The sequence below is a fragment of the Drosophila ficusphila genome, unplaced genomic scaffold (assembly GCF_018152265.1).
Source record: "Drosophila ficusphila isolate 14025-0441.05 unplaced genomic scaffold, ASM1815226v1 contig_197, whole genome shotgun sequence".
NCBI classification, from domain to species: domain Eukaryota; kingdom Metazoa; phylum Arthropoda; class Insecta; order Diptera; family Drosophilidae; genus Drosophila; species Drosophila ficusphila.
In genome coordinates this window covers 1,341,670-1,353,549 of record NW_025064091.1, presented here as the reverse complement: position 1 = coordinate 1,353,549, position 11,880 = coordinate 1,341,670, and the positions used below count along the sequence as shown (strand labels likewise).

Here is an 11,880-nt window from a genome sequence, read left to right as displayed (position 1 = left end):
CTGGTGGCGGATTATTGCAAATACGGTCACTCTGATCCGAATTTGTACTACAAATCGAATCTTTAATTGTTAATAACAAAAAAACGGTGCAAAATTTTCACTTTCCGCCAACGGATTTCGAAGTTTTAGAAAAAAACACATCATTTCCATATTTTACTTTATTTTTTTAAGCTGTTTTTACCGTGGACCGCACTTGTAAACAATTACCCAATAACAAAAGTGCTACGTGAGATGCCATTACTGCTATAACGGTTTGTTGTGAAATACATACGCACTCTGCACTATCGACAACTATCGACTATAGCTTTTCTTTTACTATCGCCGATAGTCGATAGTTTATGAAAACTATCAAGCGCTATCGATGGCGCAGACTATCGATAGTTCTCCACCTCTAACCACAATAACAAAAAAAAAAAAACAAAATTAAAATTATTTCCTATATATATAAGACTTAAATGTAAACAATTAAAATAAAACAAATAAATGAATTTAAAAATTAAAAAAAAAAAAAAAAAAACAAAATTAAAATTATTACCAATATACATATATAAGACTAAAATGTAAACAAATGAATTGTTGCAGTTGGAGTCGATTCCAGGAGGACGCTATCGATACATTAGAACAAGTAGCGATGGTTAGAGCAGCGCCACCTTTTGGGTCATGGGCAAGTTTCTACTTACATATCTATTATGCAGAATATTCCTGATAGGGATTTCTCTTAGATGGCCTTGCAGATGTCCATTGACCCATCTTCGAGAGAGCCTGGGAAAGATGGTAGGGAACATGGCGTGATAGTACGGATCACCGTTGAGTAGTACCCGAAAAGACAATTTTAACTAATAGAAATTTTGTGAAATTTGTAAACAAGGAAACCGGGGTTCCACGATAAAGGAACCCGGGAGTTTTCTTGAGGAATTCTTATTTTTTTTCCTTTGGAAAAAAAATATAACCTTTTGAAGAAAACATACTTTTTTTTGGAGTACATGTTTAATTCTGGAAGAGGCACAACTTGTTTCGCGGAATACATCTATGTGGAAAAACATAATTTCCGAAGAAACCCATGTATTACTTGTGAAGGAATTATAACCTTTTTCGGAGCACACGCGATTTTGGAGGGAATACAACTACAAGTTTTCCCGAGGAGAACATACATCTGGAGGAGCATATATTAAAATTTTTGAAGAAATACTCACCATCGACGACTAAATCAACGCTAACGGTCTACAGATCTCCGGTGAGTCCGTTCCGTGTCGGGGGTGCCTTTAACATTTTGTATCATTCAATATAATGGATTTTGTCATTAAAGGAAAAATCGACTTAGAGAGATTCTTTCCAAGGCTTGAAAAAGAAATCAATGATTAAAAAATTCATATTCTACTTATTGAAATAAATAATAAACTTTTCCACTTAACGACTATAAACGAATTTAATGAAATTGGTAATAAATTTTTGAAAAAAATAAAAATAATTATATTACCACCCATAAAAAAGATAAATAAAAAAAAAAGATCAACTAAGCACTATATTAGAACAATTTCATGATAACCCAATAACTGGAGGTCACAGTGGGGTCACAAGAACATTAAACAAAATAAAAAGATAATATAAGTGGAAAAATATGTGTTGCGAAAAGGCCACCCAGGTAATCCACAATTAATAAAAACGATTCGTGTGTTTCTTTTATGATATTATATATCTTCTTTAATATGCACTTGTGAAATCAACTTGTCCATTCTATGGTTAAACTCAAAAAAGAAGGAAGTACGAAAAGAAAGTGATCAGGACACTTTTAGTGTTACCAACTTGTGTTTGATCAAGTATCTTTTGCTACTGGAAAAACGTTGATTTAGTATTTTTCCATACACCTCCTCAAAAGATACGTTGAACAAATTAAAAATTAAATTAGTATTACAATAATATTCTTATTTGGACAGTTGATTATTCTGGGAATAATAATAATGATCCATATTCATCTAGAAATAGTTTTATTAATTTTTGAACAAAAACAAACTAGTTCTAGGATAAAGGGAAACCCAGAAAAACCTTAATCGAATCATTGGTTAAGAAAAATCATTTAAGACTTCATTATTTCAATGTTTTCTTGGATTCTATTTAGCAAACAAAAAAATTCATAAATTCCATTAACAGTTTATCATTTAAACTTTAAACTAAGCTTCAAATTAAATATCAATTTCAATAGTCTTTTGATTTAAATTTTAAATATACATATTATACAGCTTGGTTTGTGAGACCCATTTCATTTCTTAGGATCTGGAATCTCGCAGCGGGCAACGGCTTTGTCAGGACATCTGCCACCTGGTGTTCTGTGGGAATATATTCTAAAATAATTAGTTTATTTTCAACTTGTTCTCTTGAGAAATGGAACTTGATATCAATGTGCTTCGAACGTTTGTGGCATGTAGGATTATTAGCTATGTATATTAACGCAACCTTGATTATCTTCTAGTATTTTGATTGGTTTATTTAATTCAAATTTTATACTAGATACTAACGATTTCAGCCATAAAGCTTCTCTTACTGCCTCAAATAAAGCCATATAGTCGGCTTCAGTGGATGAAGCAGCCACTGAATTTTGTTTCTTTGTATTCCAGCAAATTACATTTGAGTCGAACATTTTAAATATAAAGCCAGTTGTAATTTTTCTATCGGTATCACTTCCTGCCCAATCAGAATCAACATATCCGATAATTGTATCCTTAAAATCTTTATTTTTCATAAAAGTTAATTTTAGATCTACAGTACCCTTCAGATATCTTAAAACTCTTTTAAGATTTCGCCATAATTTTGAATTGTTTTTGTTTGTGTATCTACTTAATATGCTTATAGCTGTACTCAGATCGGGACGAGTGCATAACATCAGTACACCCAATCAGATTTCGGCACGGCGCTCTATATCTGAGTTTAAGGCTTCATAATTTAACTTAGTTGGAAGTGGTGTACTAACAGCATGACAATCTTCCATATTAAATTTCTTTAAAATATTATTATTGTATGTTGATTGACTAAGATACATATAACCATCTTTCTTTTCTACTTTTATTCAAATAAAATGGCTTATTTCACATAAGTCGGTCATCCGAAATTTACTCATTAGGAATTTCTTAAGATTAGCCATTGTTACAGAGCTCTCTGTTACAGTTACTAGATCATCTACGAATAAAAGCACTTAGATATTTGTTCAAGATATTCCCATGGTCTAATAAATAGATACATCTATCCACGGCCGAATTGCTAAAACCCATAGTTTTCAAAACATTTTTAAATGTCTCAAACCAACATCGTGCCGCTTGCTTCAATCCATAAATTGATTTTCCATTTCTCAAGGACTCAATGAGATGTGGAAAATCATACATGCAGAATATTTTCCGATTCTCATGGTCAAAAAATGGGCTCTCCTTGCTTACACCGACCGTTGTGAAGCATTTCCTGTTAGATGAGCCTTGGTCACACACTAGGACTTTGACGAAAACCCCCATATTTTGTAAGATGCTTACATTTCTCTTGACAATTTCGCAAAGAATTTCACCATTTCCATTTTGAGAAACAAAGTAGTTCAGCACACAGCTTGTGTTAGAAAAAATGGACTTAATCATAAAAACAGTTACTTGCTTTGCAACATAAGGCACATGTTCAAAGCAGGGACCGTAATCATTATAAGTAATATTTTAAAAATTACTTTGTAATGATAACTTATCGATTTTTAATTGTTTAAATCAAGACTAATAATTGTTTTTGAGCAAAAAAAATAAAAATCACAAATAATCATTAAGCTTGAGCAAAAAAAAAAATTCAAAAATAATGATTATTTGTGATTTTTATTTTTTTCGCTCAAAATAAAACTCACCAAGCATCAACTTTTGATCCTTTAAGGATATTGCCAATATTGTCCTATGTCCTTATAAAGGGACCCTAGAGCAACAATTGACAACAACAACAACAACAACAAAATGTATTTTACCTGTGTTTGTTGCAATTATTTAATATAAGGTCAACTGTTACATTCAGAGCAGCAGCATTAGATATACACAATTACCAAAACAATGATAATAATGATGATAATAATGATAATTATCAAAATGATCAACCAGTAGAACAATTAGGTACATTAATTTTCAATTTATTATGCATTTATGTATTTTTATAATTTTTATTTAATTTTAGGAATAACAATTTTGATAGCGACTCGCTCGACAAGTTGCACCTTTGGTCGCTTAGCATTATTTTAAGCGCAGAAAAGGCACGCTCTACGCTTACTTGGGTAGCTGGAACCGCAAGCACCACCTTAGCAAGCTGATATAAATTCGGGTACTGAAATTGCTTCTCACTCCAGTACTGCATTATATCAGCGTCTAGGCTGATGGGCTTCGGGCTGTAACTATCAATTTCAGCATATCCTTTTAAAATTTCCTGCTGCCCATCATCGTCAGCTTCCTCTTCGGCATCGACCTCAATGCTACTTAAAAGCTCGGTCAAGAGCGAGCAAGACTGAGAATTTTGCGAAAGCAAATTGGTCTCTGTCAAGTTAGATGTTGAGCAGGCTTCATCTGTATCAATCTGAAAATATGTTGAATTAATTATTGCTTTTTATTTAAATAAAATGAAGTTACTAACCTTTTCCTTCAACTGCCACAGTTGGCGTAAGAGCTGTTTAATCTCCGTTTTCGCGCGCATCACGTTTTCAGGGTGTTGCAGCAATATGCGACGTAAGCGTGGGTCCAGGAAAGGCTGCAAATGACGACTTTATTTGCTAACAGGCTTTTTTCTCGCGCCTCAATAGCAAGCCTTAACGCTTTACTATATGTTGTCTGCTTTGCCCCGACTGTGAGCTTGAGTTCCATCCAAAGCTTGTAGAAGTCGCTCATAAATAATTGGCTGCTTTGAAATTGCAATGTTGCCAAGTAAGCTGGCTCTAAAGCTTCCACCAATTGTTTTAAATCCAACCACTCAGTCGGAGTCAGCTTCATTGAATGTTTGCAGTGGCGCTCGCAAAAGGTCTCAAAGCCCAGCAGTTTACTCAACATATTATATGTTGAGCTCCATCGAGTCGCAACATCAACTACAGGCTGCGGTAATGCTGCCTCAGTTATCAAATGCCTAAATATATAAATAAAAGAAAATAGTTCATTTATAAAAGGTAATAAATAAAATGTTATGAAACAGACCTGTAGGTTGGCGTCCTTAACAGCTTCACAAGCTTTCGCGCTTTACAAATAAAGTCAGCTGCTTCCAAGTCTTCCAGGAAGTCCTTCACAGCTAGCTGAAGGGTGTGTGCTGCACAACGTACGGAGGTGATGGAACCAATGCTAGTATTTAACATTAGCTCTTCCTCATCCTCGTCGTCCTCGTCAATGTCAGCAGTCTCTGTATCATTAAGCAGCTCAACTGCTTTCACCATATTTCGGCCATTGTCCGTGGTTATGGTGTATATCTGCTGCTTCTGAATCGCGAATTGGCTCAGCAGTGACTCAATTTCAGAGCAAATGTTTCTGGACGTGTGCGACATATTTAGCTCAATAAGGCCCAAGGTCCTTATTGCAATACCAGTGTCGTGAATATATTGCACATTTACACACAAGATCCCACGATTACACCGGGTGGCTGTGTCCATTTTTAAGCTCAGCATTTTGTCCTTGAGACTGGCCATTATGCTGTTTTTAATGTCATTGAATTTTTCCTCCACCATGCCCATTATGTTTCTGGACGAAACAGCCGGCATATCCAGTGCAGAAAATATTTGGGACGTTAGCGTTTTGAAGCACTCCGAATCGAAAATAGCCAACGGAAGCTTTTCCAGCGTCACCAAATCGATGCACGCATCCTTCACTTCATTTTTGCCCAATGTAATTGCAAATTTAATTTTTTTTTCGGCAGCTTCGTCTTCCTGTATGTTAGCTATCGCAGCTTCATACTCCGATTTATGCTTAGTTTGCATATGCCGCTTCATGTTGCACACGTACTCGCCAACTAATGTTAATTTGCAAATTTTGCACTCGGAAACATTATTTCCCGCGTAAAAATTAAAAAAATTCCGGAGAACAAAATTTCGCTTGCGACCCATATCGAAACTCAATAGAAATGATCTACAATAAGTCATTCTTACTGATAAGTTTCAGTCTTAAACTAAGATAAGCGCTACTATAAATAGATCTAAGCGCGTGCGCTTCCGCTGTCTTCTTTTGTTTTCTCTTCTCGTACGCTTTCGGCTTTATCACATTGATCATTTTGATAATTATCATTATTATCATCATTATTATCATTGTTTTGGTAATTGTGTATATCTAATGCTGCTGCTCTGTATGTAACAGTTGACCTTATATTAAATAATTGCAACAAACACAGGTAAAATACATTTTGTTGTTGTTGTTGTTGTTGTCAATTGTTGCTCTAGGGTCCCTTTATAAGGACATAGGACAATATTGGCAATATCCTTAAAGGATCAAAAGTTGATGCTTGGTGAGTTTTATTTTGAGCGAAAAAAATAAAAATCACAAATAATCATTATTTTTGAGTTTTATTTTTTTTGCTCAAGCTTAATGATTATTTGTGATTTTTATTTTTTTTGCTCAAAAATAATGTTTAACAATAGAAGAATAAATATAACAATTAAAAATTAAAAATCATTAAGGATATTCATAGTGTATCCTTAAAGGATAAAAACGTGCTAGTCATGCTTGTTCTATGTTGATTGGAAGTGTATGATTTATTCATTTAAAAATAGCGAAAAAAATCATTATTTACGGTCCCTGGTTCAAAGCCTTTATCCGTGAATCCATCAATTAAGTCCAGTTTCTCATTATACCGAAGTTCCTTTCGAATTGTCATCTCGACCTTCATAAGAACGACTTCAGTATTATTTGTATTTTTTAATTGAAAGCAAATTTTTGTGATATTTTCAATGGCACTGCTTGTGAAGTCAGGTTGAAGGGTCTTAATTGGATTCCATCTATACAGTGTACTGCAATGGGGCAAAGTAAGGTTGAGCCTGTTTCGCATAAAATTATAAGTTGATGGGGAAACATAATAAATATTTTGGGCTAAAAACTTTGCCTCTTCGCAATATTGCCTTGGACGATTTGCAGCCAACAATTTACAAAAAATCTTTGATTCCTTACTTATCTGTAAGTCATTTATTACATTTAAAGCCTGTCCCGAAATATTCATTTTAGGCTTTACACTTAAAGATTTTTTGGTTTTTTGTTTATTTGTTAAAATTTTTATTTTCGCTAATAGCAAATTACATTTTTTTGGTAAAATTTTTTTAATTTTAAAATTTTTCTGCAATGTTTACACGAGAATGCAGGCTCTGGCTCTGGCTCAACCAGATCATCGGTATCCATTACCTCATCGTTCATCAAATTTAAAGTTGGAATCGCTTCCTTTTTTAATTTATTTTTGCCAATATATGTAGATTCAAAATGGTTTTGACAAATGTACATAATTTTGTCATAATCCTGCAAAGGGATACAGCATTTTTCGCGCCATATTTGGCCAAAAATTGTGTCACCAGATGGAAATTTAAAAAATTTCAGATTTCCATCGCGTCGAGAATTTTTGCAATCTTTGACACGGCACAAAATGCCGGACTTCGCATCTCGTTTGCTCATGATAAATAAAAAGGAAAAGCAAATTATTAAACGTCTTGATACACCGACTGTTCAATAGCAAGTAAAAGTAAAACGCGTACACCCGACCGACCGCATCATGAAGCTCGAAACAGAAACAAAATTTTTTTTATGAGATGCAACATCTTAATATTCTATGGTCTATAAATTAGAAAACAAATATTATATAAATAAATAAATTATAAATTTTATTTATAAGTTCGGTACACTTTTCTTTAAATTTTAAAATCCCGTGCTTTCAGCAGTGATAGGTGCATGAAATATTAATATAAATACTTAAGGTGAATTAAATTTATAATTTCGGTATACCAGTGGCGTAACCATGGTAGAATTATACAAGGTAGTCTCGTCGGCTGCAAAATCGTTCGGGTTTTTTCCCCTATCGACCCGAACCCATAGGAAAACACTCTCTCTCGCTCTAATTGTAGTGTCGATAGGGGAAAAAAAAGCCGACGAGACTACCTTGTACTTATTCTACCATGGGCGTAACTACGTCAGAAAAACTTGTGTTCGGTGACGGGAGGAACACTTAGAGCCAGAGCTCAATCGTTTTTGTCCCATCGTATTGCGAAGATATTTTTTATTATCTTCAATTTTGAAATGATCTTTCTGCTTTTGCGACGGTGACTGGGATGGTGAGAAACAGACAACATGCTGTATCAATTTCAGAAAAACTACTGCTCGAGGAGTAATTTTTTAATAGAATGAAATCAAGAATTTGCCCAGAAGTGTTAATTGTTTTCAAATGATTGTTGAAGCACTCCTTAAAAGACAGTAGTTGGCTTGAAATTGTGTCTGAAATATCACCTTTATATTTAGGTATCAAAGGGGCCCCCAAAGATCTGAATTGCGAAAAATGTAATTTTTCATTAATTTTCCGTAATCCCCGACACGCCTTTAAGGGCCCCTTCGGGGCCTTTTCGGGGCCCCCAAAGCTCGGGGGCCTGTGTTCCTGGAACACATGGAACACCGGTAGTTACGCCACTGCGGTATACCTTCATTTAAATTTTAATATTCCGAGTTTTCAGAAGTGATAAGTGTGAGAATTAATATAAATAAAATCTAAAATTATCGTGCCTAGTGCTTGATAGAGTGATATACAGTGATACCAATGTTTTATATTTTTAACACGATGCCAGTCAAGCCACAAATTGATTTTATTACCATAGTGGACGCACTTTGCAGCGTCAACATATTTACCGAAACTGGTGCTATTAAGCCAAGACGAGACAATGTTTGGACGGAAGCAAGCAACCAATTGCACGGAAGGATCAATGCAAGGACTTTGAATTTCTATGACCGAGTCAATAGAAATAATGTAATAAATATTGTGAAAGAACCATGTGGCTTAGCGCAGTCGGATATAACTGCCAACAGTACCATGAACTGCACTGCACCTGATGACGACCCTGAATTCCAGGTCACTGATGCTCCAAAGAGTGGATCCCTCACCACAATTTATTTGAACCTGCACATAGACCAAGAAGTTTGGAAATTGATTGCCCCTACAGCCGATCAGGACAAGGATTTGCGGTCAAGGAACAATCTGCAAAATAACTGGACGGATATAGTTGCCAAACACCTGTACGAAAAATACCGCTTCCTTGTGCTTTTAAATTTAAAACGGGCCAAATTATCTGGAAAAGCGGACAGTATCTGGCTTCAAATTGAAGGTCGCTGTAGTGAGTGCAACTCGATATTAAAAGGACACTGCCTTACTGAACCGGATTTGGACTGTGGCATCACCATATCGGGTTTAGTACCAGATACTCGGGGTATTCCTCACAGTAAAAAACGGAAGTGTACTGGATCCAAATCGGAGAGGAATTGATTTTGAAAAAAGCGGCATTGTGGAAGAAGGAAGCCACTAAGGACATGAATGAGGACGACCCAGAGCCGAGCTATTTGCTGACTTTACCAACTTTACGAAAACTTCGTGAAGAGGCCACCAACAAGCACCTCGGAATCATTAAGGATCGTGATCCAATAACATCCCTATATTTAAAAAAATATGAAGGTGAATTGGCTGGATGCATCCTGGATATTGGATTGGATGAGTTTTTCTGCATTTATTGCACAGGCGCCCAAATTAAGACATACGCAACAAGAATAAAAGCAGTGCAAAAAATTTCGGTGGACGCTACTGGGAGCGTGGTGATGCCAATCAAAAAAACAAACGGCGATACAAGTTATGTGTTCTTTTACCAAATTGTGATGGAGGGCGATGACAGCATATTTCCTGTATTTCAAATGCTTTCCGCCAAACACGACACTGCAAGCATCCAATTTTGGCTAAGCAGATTTATTACTAAATATGGACATTTTCCCCAGGAGGTTGTGTGCGACTTCTCCTTAGCTCTTCTCAACGGAATAAGCTTGAGTTTTAATGAATGCAGACTGAAAACATACATATATGACAAAATGCTACCAATATTTGTCAAATGAAATGCCGACTCAACTGCCTCGATGCTATATTCGGCTGGATATCGCGCGTCTGATAAAAATGATGTGCAGGAAAAATGTGTTCAAAGGAAAATTGCCAAATGTGAAGGACTTTTATATAAGATCATAGGAGTTGCAACGACTTGTGAAACCAAGGAGACGTTTGCCCAAATGCTTAAGTCCATGCTAATTGTTGCGCTGAGCGAGTCCTCCGGAGAGGATGAAAAAGGAGAAATCTTGGCGAGTTTAAAAAATGAAAACTATCTTCTTTACCGGATAGCCACGTTTACCGCTCCGGTTTATGAAGAAGAACTAAATGAAAATGAATTTCTACCGGAACAAACGGAGGATGTTAGCAACGATATATCTGACTTCATCTCCAGAATTAAAAACTCTGCCGAAGATGAGGCATCCATGTTCAATTCTCCCAAGTGCCGACCAAATCCATATTACCTACCTGAATTGGTGCAACCTCTCCTAAAATTGGGACAATATTTCGTACTATGGACAAACGTTTTAAAAACAAAATTCTCCTCAAAGTATGACGTCGGATCTTCGGCCCTCGTGGAAGCCTACTTTAAGGATTTGAAGAACACCGATATGAGCATATTTCATCGGCCAGTGCGAGCGGATAAGTTTGTGGTGCAACACATCCGCGGCATAGAAGCCGTCTGCAAACTAGAACGTGCAGCGATGCAAAAGAAAAACTACGACGTCCCCGCTTTCATAAAATATACGTTGATAAAGGAAAAAGACCGAGCGGAACGAAAAGGACTTCCCGAGGAAACCCATAACAACGACGATATGGAATATCTAATAAACGAAGAAAACTGAAAGGTAAAAAATAACACCATCAAGCCAATTGAATTTACGGAGGACTATAAACCGGAAACTAGTCATATGGAAGTGGAAGCAATAAAATCAAATAAGGAAATTGAAATACAGGACGGAACAAACGGAAAACCGAGAGGAAAATATGTAAAAAATGTCCAAACATTGACTTAATCTACAACCGACCCCATCGAAGGAAAAGGGACGAAATATTGCGCAATGGCGGTGCCATGGGACCTGTCTGGATTAGCTCACAACTGCTCCAATTTAAAAATACTTGCCCGTTTGATTCACTTGTTGAAATTTTATCAACTGCATACATCGACAACTTTTGTTATAAAAATTAATTAGATACATATTATACCGACAACCTAACAGTGGCTTTAGTTAAAAAGTATGCCGTCGAGGGAATTTTTCAAGGACTGTACTGCGACAGAGGGCTGATTTTGATCAGTTTCTTTGATCAGAAGAACCAAATCATATATTGCCACGCCAACATTGGAACCTTTGTTGATCAAGTGCTTAATGGGATACCTAGTGCAACAACTCGCCGGTCGCATCAAAACAATAGCGAGTGCAAAAGCCACGGATCCTTGCACCATCGGTTGGAGCTTGCAGATGCCAAAAAAATCAGGGACCTCGGCTTACAGAAGGGACTTTTGGCCTATCTTGAGGAATCCTTTAAAACATCCAGAGAAGTATGCAAGACATGCGGTGGCAAACAGATCCCTGAAAGAGACCCAGGTCCCCATTTCATTGTTGACTTGGAGTTCGCCATGGAAAGTTTCCATAATATCTTTAAATCCAGAGTTAAAGGAACGGCAACATTGCTTCAATTACCGCCAGAAATTTTAATTCGAAAACAAAAATATATTCTTAGTGGTGCGATAGAATACCTACCTGCGGCAGGATCTGGAATTGGCCATTACATATCTTATTGCCGCAGGATTACTGGATTTTGGGA

General features: G+C 36.1%; 1 protein-coding gene across 1 annotated transcript; it reads right to left on the bottom strand.

Annotated features, from left to right (window-relative positions):
• Positions 1–687: 687 nt before the first annotated feature.
• Positions 688–5,965, bottom strand: LOC108102221. The gene is made up of 5 exons (XM_017206943.2): positions 5,184–5,965; positions 4,842–5,115; positions 4,633–4,746; positions 4,276–4,575; positions 688–762 (listed from the first exon to the last, which is right to left on the bottom strand). Exons 1-5 carry the CDS (start codon positions 5,963–5,965, stop codon positions 688–690), a joined length of 1,545 nt encoding a protein of 514 aa, XP_017062432.2.
• Between the last annotated feature and the right edge of the window lie 5,915 nt (positions 5,966–11,880).

Bases quoted from the DNA above. Each gene is read 5' to 3' on its own strand.
- LOC108102221 (XM_017206943.2), bottom strand. From the start codon at position 5,965: ATGAAGCGGCATATGCAAACTAAGCATAAATCGGAGTATGAAGCTGCG. The intron at 4,747-4,841 runs GTCGGGGCAAAG...CGTCATTTGCAG, and splicing joins GGATGGAACTCAAGCTCACA to CCTTTCCTGGACCCACGCTT. The intron at 763-4,275 runs GTAAGCGTAGAG...CATCTTTCCCAG, and splicing joins TTGCGGTTCCAGCTACCCAA to GCTCTCTCGAAGATGGGTCA.